Source organism: Carcharhinus amblyrhynchos, chromosome 13 (genome assembly GCF_965287045.1).
Source record: "Carcharhinus amblyrhynchos chromosome 13, sCarAmb.v2.hapA, whole genome shotgun sequence".
NCBI classification, from domain to species: domain Eukaryota; kingdom Metazoa; phylum Chordata; class Chondrichthyes; order Carcharhiniformes; family Carcharhinidae; genus Carcharhinus; species Carcharhinus amblyrhynchos.
Genome location: NC_137336.1, coordinates 42,191,020 through 42,206,302, shown reverse-complemented (window position 1 = coordinate 42,206,302; position 15,283 = coordinate 42,191,020). Strand labels below are relative to the sequence as shown.

At 41.1% G+C, this 15,283-nt stretch overlaps 1 protein-coding gene across 1 annotated transcript in view; it reads left to right on the top strand.

Annotated features, from left to right (window-relative positions):
* Window positions 1–15,283, top strand: part of cdhr2 (cadherin related family member 2) — a 129,284-nt gene that overhangs the window by 57,878 nt on the left and 56,123 nt on the right. Inside the window, exons 8-13 of the mRNA XM_080201582.1 lie at window positions 3,282–3,398; window positions 3,484–3,627; window positions 10,242–10,338; window positions 10,633–10,730; window positions 12,646–12,879; window positions 14,005–14,160. Coding sequence (XP_080057708.1) covers window positions 3,282–3,398; window positions 3,484–3,627; window positions 10,242–10,338; window positions 10,633–10,730; window positions 12,646–12,879; window positions 14,005–14,160 — 846 coding nt within the window. The remainder of the gene's footprint in view (window positions 1–3,281; window positions 3,399–3,483; window positions 3,628–10,241; window positions 10,339–10,632; window positions 10,731–12,645; window positions 12,880–14,004; window positions 14,161–15,283) is intronic.

Below are 15,283 nucleotides of genomic sequence, written 5' to 3'. Positions count from 1 at the left end.
TTCTGTTATCATGTCGCTATTGGCTTTATGGAGTGAAATTGCCAGAACTGCATAATGGGCTCATAGTGAATCGGTAACCTGTTTTAAACTGGTCTTTCCACTGACTTTGGTTTTGTCGTATTTGTCTACTTACATATTATCCCACTTTATCTTGGCGCCTTTATGAGGTATCTATTGCTTATATTGTGATATAGTTATGTTATAGAGCAGATATTAAAAATATATTGTCATGAGAAGTAGCAATCAGCAGAGTTTTCAGGCTTTCTGATCAAGAAAACACAGATACAATTCAGAACCAGTAAGTCTTTGTCCTTTTGTCTTTTAAAAGTTGTATCATACAGAGATACTAAGGTTTTCAGCATTTCTCATGGAGGACCAAATGTTTATCAGTTAATCAACTTTGTCCCTTAGGGATCTTCCGTATGTGATTACTGATAAAATAGAATCCAGTCACATACCTTGTAAGAAATAATTATATTGAATACTATCATGCACCCAGACATAGAAAGTCTACTTCTTCTAGAGCGGAAAAGATATCATGCAGTTTAAGTAGTCTTCACAACCAAAGGTCATCCCAAAACACTTTGCAGCCAATGAACTATTCTTGAAGTGTAGACACTGCAGTGAAACTGACAGTTCTAATTTTTTTCAAACTAGTCAACCACAAAGCTGCGTGAAGGCCTTTCTCACTCAGCAATTGCAAGGTTCTTTCAAAAAAAAATGACTGCCAGTTAAACTGTCAGTTGCTGAGAGCAGGAACTGATAGCAGAGCAGTAATAGGAGGAGCATCAGGCGGGAAAGATGGAGCTACTCAAAGAACAAAGAACAAAGAACAACCCAGCACGGGAAACAGGCCCTTTGGCCCAACGAGCCCGCGCTGCCATCTTAACAAAGCATTTTCCTACACCTACCTAGATCCGTGTGTATGCGTATGGTACCCCCATTGGAAACCAGACTCAGGGGAGAATAGTTCAGGGACAATTTGTTCCATCAATCAGCCTAAGAGCACATCTTTGGGGTGTGGGAGGAAACCGGAGCACCCGGAGGAAATGCAACCACAGGGAGAATGCACAAACTCCCACAGACACTGGTCTAAATCCATGTATCTGCACAGCTAGCAGTGATAGTCACTGAGCTGTTGTGGTGCCCATCAGCTGGTCCAGTTTTAAGCACACACAACGACGCAAAGTACTAGGCCACCCTCGAAACATTCAAGAGCAGCCCATGCACGACCCACCATGTGCATGCCCTACGTTAGACAACAAGGTGGACCGACACACCTGCGCAGTACTCCTCTAATCATAGCCTTTGTCTCTCCCACATTGGAAACATACAAGTTCTTCCACTTGTTGTTTGAGATTTGGTGATTTGCTTGCCGAGCAGTTTCCTTCAGGCTTTGTATGGTGCTATCTGTTCCTCTCTCCCTCGGGCTGATTGGTCTGTAAAAGCTTGTCTGGCAATGCATCTCATTTCATAGATGAAAATGAGAAGATCTGTAGGTCTGACTGTACTGCTGAAAGCTTCTTTTGAAACTTCCACGTTATCTTCCTTTGAAGTTGCTAAGACCAATTGAATGCATTCTACTGGGAAAACCAGTGAGGCAAGACTGCACTCAGAAAAGGAACCCAGAAAATAAGAAATGCACCAGGGACTATAATTCCCCTCCCCAGCATTGTTAAGTGAACTACTACTCCACCTGGTCCAATTTTATTTTTTGGAAGAACTGCCCCATCTGCAACCAAAATGAAAATTTGGCTTTTGAGTTGAAAAAGAGCTGGAGGGAAAAATAGGGTCATCCCATTGCACGGCCAATAATATTTCTTCATTGAGTTTGTGAAAAGATTCCAAATCAATAAACATTGCACATTTCCTCTGCATGTTATACCTGAATTCAGAATATCAGATTAGATGGAAAATACCCTGACGAGTAGATAGTGAGGAAGGGTGTCTTAGTCTACAGGGAGACTTGGACAAGTTGCAGAGCTGGGCCGAGAGGTGGAGGATGGAGTTTAATGTGGAAAAGTGTGAGGTAATTCACTTTGGCAGGAATAACGGATGTGTAGAGTATAGGGCTAACGGTAGGACTCTGAATAGTGTGGATGAACAGAGGGATCTAGGTGTATGTGTACATAGATCCCTGAAAGTTTGGAATCAAGTAGATAGGGTTGTTAGGAAGGCATACGGTGTCTTGGCGTTTATTGGTAGGGGGATTGAATTTAGGAGCCGCAGCGTCATGTTGCAACTGTACAAAACTCTGGTGCGGCCGCACTTGGAGTATTGTGTGCGGTTCTGGTCCCCACATTATAGGAAGGATGTGGAGGCTTTGGAGAGGGTGCAGAGGAGGTTTACCAGGATGTTGCCTGGTATGGAGGGGAGGTCCTATGAGGAGAGACTGAGGGATTTGAGGTTGTTTTCGTTAGAAAGAAGGCGGCTACGAGGGGGCCTTATTGAAACATATAAGATGATTAGAGGTTTAGATAGGGTGGACAGTGATGGCCTTTTTCCTCGGATGGAGAAAGCTAGCACGAGGGGGCATAGCTTTAAATTAAGGGGTGGTAGTTACAGGACGGATGTCAGGGGTAGGTTCTTTACCCAGAGGATGGTGAGGGATTGGAATGCCCTGCCTGCTGCAGTTGTAAATGCGCCTAGTTTGGGGGCGTTTAAGAGATCCGTGGATAGGTTTATGGATGGAAAGGGTTTGGTTTAGGTTAGACGGTCTTTGTTTTTTAACTGGTCGGCACAACATCGTGGGCTGAAGGGCCCGCTCTGTGCTGTAATGTTCTATGTTCTATGAGTGGAAAATACTCGAGCGCAAACATCACTCACTTAGTTGACTGTAAAAATCACCATTCAATAGCTGACATTTTTTAACCCACCAATGACTGATAGTTGCAGACCAGAAGAAACACCTAAATTGAAGGACAAAGCTGTGAACATACCAACATCTGCGCACCATGTGGCATCACTATTGAGCAATGGACTCTCTCACTCAATCCCAATTTCATTCTGTGATCCAACGGCTAGCATTAAATAAGGAGCCTTTGGTAACATGCTTACTGCCCCTTACAAATTTTTTTTGTCTTAATAACAATTTTCAACACCAGTTCTTTAGCCATTATGTAAACATAACACCATGCTGTGCCAACTTGAGACTTGTGATCTTGCTGCAGTTGTGTTACATGACTGGTTTCACTTGTTGTATGAGTCATGTAGCAATGACTCATAAATCATTTGCTATTCTCTAAATTGTTGAATAAACTCTATCCCTTCCCCTCTTACAGATCTTGCCAGATGCCCCTTACCTCTTTGGAATTCAAATGGATGGAAATGTTATTTTGAATGGCACACTAAATTACACAGAGAAAAGCACATTTTATCAGTTGCAGATTGAAGCTTCAGTAAGGTTTAATTAATTCTACTGAAACGTCTTTTTTTATTATTCTAATTATTTGAGTTACAAATGATTTACTATTTGTTTTATAGGATCATGGTGGAAGCTATCAAGGAAACTTTATCATTAAAACAACCTCTGTATTCGCATTTATTAATGTTAAGGATGTCCCTGACATGAATCCTATTTTTCTGAACATTCCTTATCAAGCCACAGTCCCTGAGAATGCTTCAGTGGTATGTATGAGAAACTAAATGGCATTGTCCAGATCATTAGAACCAGAGGAGCCAGCTTGAATTTGTTGTTGCACTTCCCACACCTAGTGGTATACAAGGCAGACTTTCATCTGTTTCCATAGTGATGTTGTTCCCTAGAAATGGTCGCTAGCCTGTTGCTATAGGCGTATACTGCATCAAACCTGGCTGACCAGAAGTTCCCCCATCCTTACTACCTGCTATTGATATGTTGGAAGGACTAGCTGTGTTATGAATGCACCTTCCATGGCTACCAAGTCCTGGGGTGGGATTTCAACCCATAGCTTCTATCTCTGAGATAGGGATGCTGCCACTGGATCACAGGACCTCTAGCTTGCATTTGAAGAGGGGCAAATTCAAAACAAATTAGTGGATGCTGTGGCCTTGATATTTACAAGGAAGATGGAAGGTAATAGCATTGGGTCAGTGATAGAAACAACCCAGAAACTGGGATATTGAGTAGAATTTAACAGCAGGGACCAAAGATTTTTTTACCCTATTTGCTGGCCAGCAATCAGTCACATTGAAAGTCTGGTTAGCTATGCAGTCAGGGAGCAGAAAGGAGAGTCAGGGACTTTGTGGGAGGAAGGTTGAGGGGGAGATTGTGGGAGGAAATTGAGGGGAAGATTGTGGGAGGAAGGTTGAGGTGGAGATCGGGGGAGGAAGGTTAAAGGGGAGATTGTGGGAAGAAGGTTGAGGGGGAGATTGTGGGAGTAAGGTCAAAGGGGAGATTGTGAAATAGTGGCGATCAGATTGTGGGGAAACGGAGCATAGGGTTGAATGCAGGTTTCCTTGAGGGATCATGGTGAAACACTTCATGTTCCTTCTGGCCCATAAGCAATTTCGGAAAGACACTTAACTGCTGGGTAAGGGACTTTCTTGCCTTTGTTCTGCTGAGTTTTCCAAGTTACGGGAAGCTTGTGCTAGAGATGTTGGCCAGAGTTTGACCGTTCCGCCCACCATGGGAATTGAAGCAGGTGAAGGGAAGAGCATGGGAAGGTCTGTTGACCTCGGGCAGGATTTTACCGTTTCTGGTTGAGTGGGGCCGTAAAATTCCATCCAGTGTTAAGTTTAAAGCTAAGTAAAATTCAATGCTAAAAGGCCTCTTTAACATCTATGGATGCTAATTTCTGCAATAAACACCCACTTGCATGAACAAATTAAGGTCCTGACTGCAGCAAGCAGGCAACCCACAGACATCAAAGCACAGCTCAGTTAAATGCAAAAATAACTTACTTGACGATCCTCTGGCCTCAATTCACCCATTCTTGGAGAGGAGGCGGGGGGGGGGGGGGGTGGTACAGGGATGGGTGTTGAGGTAACATTCCTCCTGATATTGCAGTGAGCGGGTGGCCTGTCTTTCGAACAGACTTCTCATAGAATCATAGAACCCCACAGTGCAGAAGGAGGCCATTTGGCCCATTGATGGAGACAATGGAAACAATCCGTATTTCTTCAGCCAAATGCTTTCTATCATGAAATAACATGTTGGGATGCAGTGCCTGCGTGATTGAGACAGATATGTCTTGCATAGGTGCTTGGGCAAAAAAGTGATTTTAGCACTGTAGCTTGCAAAGTTCTCCAACACTGGAGATTTCCTCATTTCACTTTTGTGTCTGTTGTAGACTAATTGAGGTTTATTATGATGATTCAACAACAACTCCATTATCATTGTATTTGGATACTAAAAGGCAAACTATTGGATTTTATTCAGTGTTCTGTCCAGCAATTCCTATGATTCAATTCCCGTTAAAATTGAATTAAAAATCCTCAGCACTTTTCCATTGAGATATGTTTGAAACTACATCTTAACACAAACAAAATTATTCTCTGAAGAAAGAATATATAGAGAATAGAAGCTATATTTGCTATAGAGAATTCTCTGTAGCATACCAACCTGTTCTTGCACTCTGTTTGGTAAAATATAATACTTCGACTTATGAGACTCTGCATTATTCCTGGTTCTTAATTTACATAAGAACATAAGGACTAGGAGCAGGAGTAGGCCATCTGGCCCTTCGAGCCTGCTCCACCATTCAATAAGATTATGGCTGATCTTTTTGTGGACTCAGCTCCACTTATCCACCCGCTCACCATAACCCTTAATTCCTTTACTGTTCAAAAATTTATCTATCCTTGCCTTAAAAACATCCAATGAGGTAGCCTCAACTGCTTCACTGGGCAGGGAATTCCACAAATTCACAACCCTTTGGGTGAAGAAGTTCCTCCTTAACTCAGTCCTAAATCTGCTTCCCCTTATTTTAAGGCAATGTCCCCTAGTTCTAGTTTCACCCACCAGTGGAATCAACTTCCCTGCTTCTATCTTATCTATTCCCTTCATAATCTCACATGTTTCTATAAGATCTCCCCTCATTCTTCTGAATTCCATTGAGTATAGCCCCAGTCTACTCAGTCTCCCCTCATAAGCCAACCCTCTCAATTCTGGAATCAACCTAGTGAATCTCCTCTGCACCCCCTCTAGTGCCAGTATATCTTTTCTCAAGTAAGCAGACCAACAGTGTACACAGTACTCCAGGTGTGGCCTCACCAGTGCCTTATACAGCTACAACATAACCTCATTGCTTTAAAACTCCATTCCTCTAGCAATGAAGGACAAAATTCAATTTGCCTTCTTAATTATCTGCTGCACCTGTAAACCAACTCCTTGAGATTCCTGCACAAGGACACCCAGGTCCCTCTGCACAGCAGCATGCTACAGTTTTTTTACCATTTAAATAATAATCCTTTTTGAGTTATTCCTACCAAAATGGATGACCTCACATTTACCAATATTGTACTCCATCTGCCAGACACTTGCTCAATCATTTAGATTATCTATATTCCTTTGCAGACTTCCAGTGCCGTCTGCACACTTTGCTCTGCCACCCATCTGAGTGCCATCTGCGAATTTTGACACACTGCACTTGGTCCCCAACTCCAAATCATCTGTGTAAATCGCAAACAATTGCGATCCCAACACTGAAGGAGGGAGGGGGCTGGGTTTGAGAAACCAAGAAAGAAGGTCAGAAATGAAGTGCAATCAGTGGGGAGGGGTGCCTGGGATAGGCCCAGGGAACTGGCAAAGCAGGTCCCACCTCTCCCTGCCTGACACCAGCCCACACAGCCAAATCAGGTGGACTATCTGCTTGCCACAGACCTCCCCCTGTTGCAGATAAATTGGTAGAAGAGGCAGGATAAGGCCTTCAAGTGACCATTAATCAGCCACTAAGGGTCTTAATTAGCCTAAGGGTTATCGAATGCCTCCTCTAAAATTTCATATAGGTTGGGGAGGTGGGTAGGTGGTGGGTAGGCTATGTGATAGATTTTACTTCCCCTCCCACCTCTTCAATCAAACAGATAGGGAATGGGAAATCCAGCTTTCAGTAACAGTGCCTGTTGTGGTGATATGGTGATATGGTATCAAAGTAATAAACTGACATAGTTATGGGATGCTTGCAGAATAGAGAAAAGGAAGGAAGTGATCCTAAGTTTCAGCCTGAGTATTGACCGGGGGTCTGCATACATTAAAAGGTCGGCAATGTCAGAGGCTGAGAGATTTTGGGAGGCTGGAAACATTGGGAATGGCAAAATGCTGGGGAAAGGAGAGTAGACTGAAGGGGAGAAGGAAGGGTAGGGTCAGCAAAGAGATTGGAGGCTCTGGAAAGATGGGAGAATGGAAGGGTTGCGATTGGAGACATTGGAAAGTGGGGATTGGGAGGGTTTGGAGAAGGGGTGGAAATCTGAAGGGCCATGGAGAAGCATGTAAGGTTTAGGGGAAGCTCAAAGTTATGAGGAAAATGCCAGTGAGTTTGTGGAAATGGGGGTTGGGATTTCTGAAGGGTCAGCAAAATTGGAAGGGCCAATGAAGGGAGATCTGAGGCATTGGTGAGGGGAGTTTGAAAAGGTCAGTCGGCTATCCAGTCACAGATGGTGCAGGGTGTGTGGAAGCAGGTTAACTATATTCAGCAGGTAGGTGGAAAGGCACTTGAAAGACTTTTAGACTGCTCAGTTCTCAAATCCCTTTAGGAGTTAGGTTTCCTGAGGCCCATGAGACCCGGCTGATCAGCATGAAATTAATCTGAGATCCACAACCTCATTCTAACATTTTAATAAAGTGTCCGTCTCCTGGAAGCAGCTCAGAAGCCTACCGTCCTTCCCTCCTCTATTAAAACCAGAAATAAAAGGGTTGCGGGTGTTTGGGGACAAGTTTCAGCTTTGTAATATTTGGACGTTGCACGCGAACCAACCAATCCATTTTTGAGTGTTAAAATTACCACCTTGGATTCCACCAGTGCACCAGAAAAGATAAAGAGGATAGTATTACTATGGAAAAACATCCCTTGTCACCTTCTTCCTTTCGTGTAATCCCTTTCTGATGCATTATAAGCCACACATTTATTAAGGGAGCATCCAAGAGTTAAGATTGTTCATGTTTCTCCTTTATAGCATCAACTAAATCATTTGTGGTATCCCCGAGGGCGTCATGCTTAAGTTTCCTATTTTAAAGAAATATATTCAAGCCAACCTAAAGATTAAACTGAACTATTTGAGCTTATGCAACATCAGAAAAGGAAAATAGATTGCTGCTCAAAGTATAGCGAAGAATCTGCTCTGAATTTGCACATTTTTTCTATTCACATCACACATGAATGACATTTGTCCTGCACAAATAGCGTAAGAAAATTAAAATCAATGTACTTCACAAGTATCAAAGTTTTGGTTCACTGATAATGATGCAGCTAATTAAAGGAATTGGATTGAAAATAAATACTCATGTGCTGTTAATATTTTTACACAAATGCTAGCTATATCTAGCAGTAACATATTGCCGACTGCTCCCTTCTAGAGATATTGCATAGCCAATGTTTACAAACTCTATTTGTAATTTTTCCACTAATTCTTCTTTCAACATTGCATTTTGATATTCATTTAATTCCAGGTCCAGTCTATTCAATAAAATAACAGTACACAACTAAGGAAATTCACCAAAACAAGTTGTCAGCATCATTTAATAAATTTAGAACACCATTTTTTTTAAATTAAGAGATTTTTTATGAATAGAGATTATGATAAAGATAGATTGAACAGTACCTAAAACAAAAGCAAAATAATGCTGGAAATCTGGAATTAAAAGCAGAAAATGCTAGAAAAGCTCAACAGGTCTGGCTGTGCCTCCGGAATGGCTGGAATTTTCTGGCCCTTCTTGGTGGCTGGATCTTCCGATCCTACTGATGGCGATACGGGTTTTTCCTGTGCTGCGGGGCTGGATTCAATGGGAAAACCCATTGATAGCGATGGGCTGGCCGACAGTAGGCCACCTCCATCACTGCAAAACACACCTCAGAAGGTGCAGAGAATCTCCTCCACGTTCGAATCCGTATAATGTTTTTCTGTCCACAGATGCTGCTGGGCCTGCTGAATTTTTCTATCATTTTCTGTTTTTAATTTGAATAGCACTTAACTTTTTTTCAGTCCATTGTTCCAATTTCCAGTAAAAAACTGCCCCACAGTGTCAAGTGAAAGACGGATTGAGCATGAAAACGTGTTAGCCTTGTACCTTATTTGGTTAACCGTCTCAGAAATTCTGAGATACCAGGTATTTGTATATCCCTACATGATTAGACACATTGATGAAACTGCTTCCTTCTAAAATACATTTATTGTGGGTGCTTCAGCAATTCTCCGGTTAAAGTAGCTGTCGGTAATATCGCTTCTAATTTATGATTACATTAGATAATGTAATAGAGAAAGTCTGGAGCAATAAAATGCGGATAAACACCTTCAAGCATATAATTAAACAATGCGAAAGTGAAGCTAAATAGAAATGTTCTACTGGAAAGATTAATATATTGAGTTCTTTAATATCCCATAATGTTGTCAATCATATAAAAGTATATAATATAGTATGAATATAAAAGTAGGGAGGTCTTGCTGCAGCTGTATAGGGCATTAGTGAGGCCGCAGCTGGAGTACTGTGTGCAGTTTTGGGCGCCGCACCTGCGCAAGGATATTTTGGCCCTGGAGGGAGTGCAGAGGAGGTTTACTAGGCTGATACCGGAGTTGAGGGGATTGAGGTATGAGGAGAGGCTGAATAAACTAGGCTTGTACTCGTTAGAGTTTAGAAGAATGAGGGGAGATCTCATTGAGACGTATAAGATGATGAATGGGATGGATAGGATAGAGGTGGAGAGACTCTTCCCGCTCAAAAAAGACAGTAGGACTAGGGGGCACAGCCTCAAGATAAAGGGGAGGCGGTTTAGAACGGAGTTGAGGAGGAACTTCTTCACTCAAAGGGTGGTGAATCTCTGGAATTCTCTGCCCGTTGAAGTGGTGGAGGCTGCCTCGCTAAATATTTTTAAGAAGCGGGTTGATGGGTTCTTGATAAGAGAGGGGATTAAGGGTTATGGGGAGAGGGCGGGAAAGTGGAACTGAGCCACGACAGATCAGCCATGATCTTATTGAATGGCGGGGCAGGCTCGAAGGGCTAGATGGCCTACTCCTGCTCCTATTTCTTATGTTCTTATGTTCTTATTTATGCAATTCGTGCAATGATCTGAACTGCAGAAATGTACTCTGCTTCTGAATTTCTTTTTCAGGGAACAAGTGTATTTAAGGTTTTAGCCATTGATGGTGACCGAGGAATTAAAGATGAAATTGCATATGCTATTCAAAGTAAGGCAAACAAATTGTTTTGTAATATATTGTTCTTCTTACTTATTTTTTAAATATGAGTTAAGTTTATTTAAGTTTACTTATTTGTCACAAGCAGGCTTACTGCACTGCAATGAAATTACTGTGAAAATCCCCAAGTTGCCATACTCCATGGCCTGCTTGGGTGCACTGAAGGAGAATTTAGCATGGTCAACATTATTCTGCAACTTAGAGGAACCATAATTGCCATTTGCGTTTTGTTATGAAAGATGTAAAGCTGTTATTTGTGTAAAATTTCTAGCAATATTTATGTCAGGTGTTACTTTTTATATGCAGGTTCAAAATTATTTCAAATTGATGCTCCAAGTGGAATTATATCTGTATCCAGCTCTCTCGACAGGGAGGAACTTGACTTTGTGGAACTGCAGGTTACAGTAAGTAGAAGTACAATATATACGAATTATTGTAAGTATTATGGTTAATATGGCATTTCTTTTACACTTCTGTGGTGCCTTAACATACATGAGCACGAGAAATTCCATCCACCTAAATACTGTCATCAGAAAAATCACGATTAAGCAAAACATATCTTAAATCAAAATTTTAAATTATTTTATACCATCTCCTGGTAAGGTAAATACAGCAATTCAAAAGTTAAAGAAAGATCTTTGAATGTTTTATATGCTTGCCTTTTATGTATTCGTTTACAGGATTCCGGATGTCATGAACAATATCAAAAGGTTAAAAAGTTATTATTTATTTTTGATGGATAAGGAATGAAGTAGAAATTGTTCCTCATTGTGCCCATTTTCTTGCTAGAAAATGGAAAACAAGGACCAATCTCAAAGTGCACCATCATGTATCTGATCTGCACCAGATTTATGGGTGCTGACAAATCATTGAAGGCTCTTTTGTAATTGTTGCAGATAGCCACATAAACAATTGTTAGGCCTCTTGTAAGTGAAGGAGTTAGTGCTTATCTGAGATCCTCCCACCAAAATTGCTTGACACATAGTGGAGCAGAGGTAGAGCCAGCTTTGCTTAAGATTCCTCAGAGGTTTGTGGAACTACCAAGAAAATGAAAATACAGTTCATTAAAAAAAATTATCAGTTATCTTTGCTATGGTAGCAACTCCACAGCATTCACAACTGAATCTTTATCCCATTGATGGTAATTTATGTGCTCTGATCTAATTTCTTCAAATTGGAAGGCAAACTGTTTGGTTACATTGTTGAAATTTGGCCTGAGCCCCAAATTTAGGCTGGTCTTAGGTCCGGCCTAAATTTGGAAAAAGTTGGAACTCATGTTGCTATGTTGCAGTGATTCTGGGCCTAAAAATGGTCCTCAACAAACTACAAGCTTGCAACTAATGCTGTGAGATGGTAAAGAATCCCTGAGAAGCTTTTTCTTTGGCATTGTGTCAGCAAAACTACTTTGGCAACACCTCCCTTTCCTTAATCTGACCACTGAGAAAGACAAGAGCATCGATATTGTGGCAATGTGTCTTTTTCAACGTCACTCCAAGTCACATATCATTCTGACTTGGACTATATCCTGGAATTCTTTATTCAATACCATTAGCACGAGGTCTGTAGTTTTTTAAGGAAAATTTAATTATCACTTTCTCAGGAAAACTAGAGACAGGCAATTAATGTTGCTTTGCCAATGCTGCCAATGCCCCAGAAACAAATTTGCTAAAGTTGCTAAACCAAGTTGATTTTCAATTGTAAATTATCCTTTTGTGCTTGATTTTGACCCTGACTACAGCTTGCTGGATGAATCTTTTCCCATTATGTTCTGCACTTTGTATCATATCTTCTTTCAGGTCACTCTTGGCATCTCAATCTATCCTTTTCCTAATTTTATTTTTGGTGCTTCCTCTTGGCCCATTGGTCATATCTTTCTACTCTCTGCAGTAGTTGTCAATATTTGTCTTTGCCAGGTGAAGAGCCCTATCACATTGAATCACTAACTTGCGGCTTGTTGCAATATTTCATCAAACAAAAGATGCACTTAGTAGGGTATTTTAGCTCATCTTGATTTGTGTTCTCTTTTCCTGAATGCAGTATTATACAAATGAAAAGCACCCCCAAAAGCCTAACTAATGGCTAGGTGAATTCAAGTGACAACTAAGGTTAGAATTTGAAATCTGACTTTCTATTCCTGGAAGATCAACTCAAAATGGAAAGTACAAGCGACTGCAAAACTGACAAAGAAAGCTAAGCTATAGTGGCAGATTAGCAGCCCATGAATGCACAAACATTGGCAATTCTTACTTTTTGGATTTATCTTCAAAACCCTGGCTTTGAAATGCATCTAATTTCAGTTGAAATTTGTTTCTTGTCTAGGCCACAGAGAAACATCATGATATCAATGGAGCCTTTGCCTTTTCAACTACAAGTGTATCCATCACAGTGACCGATAGCAACGACAACTCACCTGCTTTCTATAACTGCAATCTTGACTTTTGTAATTTTACTGAAAGTGCAAAAGTAAATTCATTTAACACTTCAATTCCTGAGCATTTCTCCACAGGAGTGCCAATAGAACATTTAACTATAGTGGCTCGTGATCCTGATCAGGTACACAATTCTAATGTCATATAATTCATATATTTTCATACTTTGCATCTTTTTCAACTCACACTATGTACTTCAGGATTACATCTGAAACAGTCAAGTAGTAGATTTGCATGTGCTTCTGTAACTTTAAAGCAACCCCAGGAGGTTGCCATGATATTGTGAAGAAAACATTTCAATGGTTTAATTTCCGTAGGAGCCGCAAGTGCTTCTCCTGGCTATTCCAAAATACTGCAGCCCGTTGCTGGTCTGGTCACACCCTGCCTCCCTCGGATTTCGCTCCCCTCTCTGCTCCTGCTTCACCAACCGTGTCCAGTGACCTACTTCCAGGATACCTCAGTATCAGCTGGTTTTATTCCCAACAGGAGAACTGCATCATGATGTTTGAGTCAAACTTCTATAGCATCTGCTAAATTTTTTGATACTTAACATTGTTAGTCGGTTAAAAGTAAACTGATGTATGACATATTCTTTTTGTAGCAAGTCATGTGAGACAATGTTACATCTAATAAACTTCCTAAAGATAAAGGCATAATTGTTGGATAATTCTCAGATCTGCACCTCCGTGAGGACAGAGTAGAGATCAGGCGCAGTTGCTGGATTATTGGAGACAATGCTGATGGGAACAAAAACAGAAAATGCTGGAAAATCTCAGCAGGTCTGACAGCATCTGTGGGGAGAGAACAGAGCCAGCCTTTTGAATCTAGATTACCCTTCGTCAGATTCTTCTCGCTCTATGAAGGGTCATCCAGACTCAAAACATTGGCTTTATTCTCTCCTCACAGATGCTGTCAGACCTTTAAGAGTTAAAGTTTATTTATTAGCCACAAGAAAGGCTTACATTAACACTGCAATGAAGTTATTGTGTAATTCCTCTGAAATTTTCCAGCATCTTCTGTTTTTCTTTCAGATTCCAGCATCCGCAGTATTTTGCTTTTATTGTAATGCAGACAGGAATCTCACTTAGATTGTTGATGGGGAAGACATTTTGACACAAAGCTGAGTTGTGCAATTTGCATTGTTCTAATATATGATTATGTTCTAAACCTCTGCTGAAAACTCGAGCCGCTATTTTGTTTCATCTGTGTTGTTCCTGCATAAAATAACAATGTTGGAATGTTACTACAGGGTATGAATGGAAACTTTGATTTGTCCCTCCGTGGAAAAGATGCATCAGTTTTCGATGTTAATCCAAAAAGTATCAAAAATGTAGGAATGGTACAGATAACTGTAAGAAACTCATCTGCTATTGATTATGAACAGAGGAATGTCTTACACATTGAGGTAATCTTTCTTTCAAATAATATAAATATCATTTTTCAGAAAGTTACATAGTTTTTTTTTCTCTAATACTAATATTGTTATTACTTACAGTGAAGAGCTGTTGGGGGAATGCAATTATGCATCGGAAAAGTGCAGAACAGATGTTAGTGGACCAGCTGCCACTTTACATCACACTCTATTTTCAGATTAGATGCAGTTTAAAACAGATTGTTGATTCACTTACGCCAATTCTGTGCTTTTTTAAAAAAAAATACAATTTTTGCTCCTTCAGGTTTTCCTGGGTCTCATAAGAATGATAATTTTTCAGACTATCTTGATGATAACACAGCAACATTTTCTTTGTATGCCATATAAAGCATAATTATAACTTTTTTTATTCATTCGTGGGACCTGGGCATCACTGGCGAGGCCAGCATTTATTGCCCATCCCTAGTTGCTCTTGAGAAAGTACTAGTGAGCTGCCTTCTTGAATAGCTGCAATCCATGTGCTGTGGGTTGACCCACATGTTGTTAGGGAGGGAATTCCAGGATTTTGACCCAGCATCTGTGCCGGAACGGCGATATATTTCCAAATCAGGATGGCAAGTGGCTTGGAAGGGAACTTACAGGTGGTGGCGTTTCCAGTTATCTGCTGTTCTTGTCCTTCTAGATGGAAGTGGTTGTGGGTTTGGAAGGTGCTTTCTAAGAATCTTTGGTGAATTGCTGCACTGCATCTTGTAGATAGTTCACGCTGTTGCTACTGTGCATGGTGGTGGAGGGATTGAATGTTTGTAGATGTGGTGCCAATCAAGCGGGCTGCTTTGCCCTGAATGGTGTCAAGCTTCTTGAGTGTTATTGGAGCTGCACTCATCCAGGCAAGTGGGGAGTATTCTATCACACTCCTGACTTACGCCTTGTAGATGGTGGATAGGCTTTGTGGAGTCAGGAGGTGAGTTACTCACCGTGGTATTCCTCGCCTCTGACCTGCTCTTGTAGCCACTGTGTTTAAGTGGTGAGTCCAGTTGAGTTTCTGGTCAATGGTAACCCCAAGGATGTTGACAGTGGGGGATTCAGTGATGGTTACATGGTTGAATGTCAAGGCATGGTGGTTAGAGTGTCTCTTTTTGGTGATTGTCATTGCCTG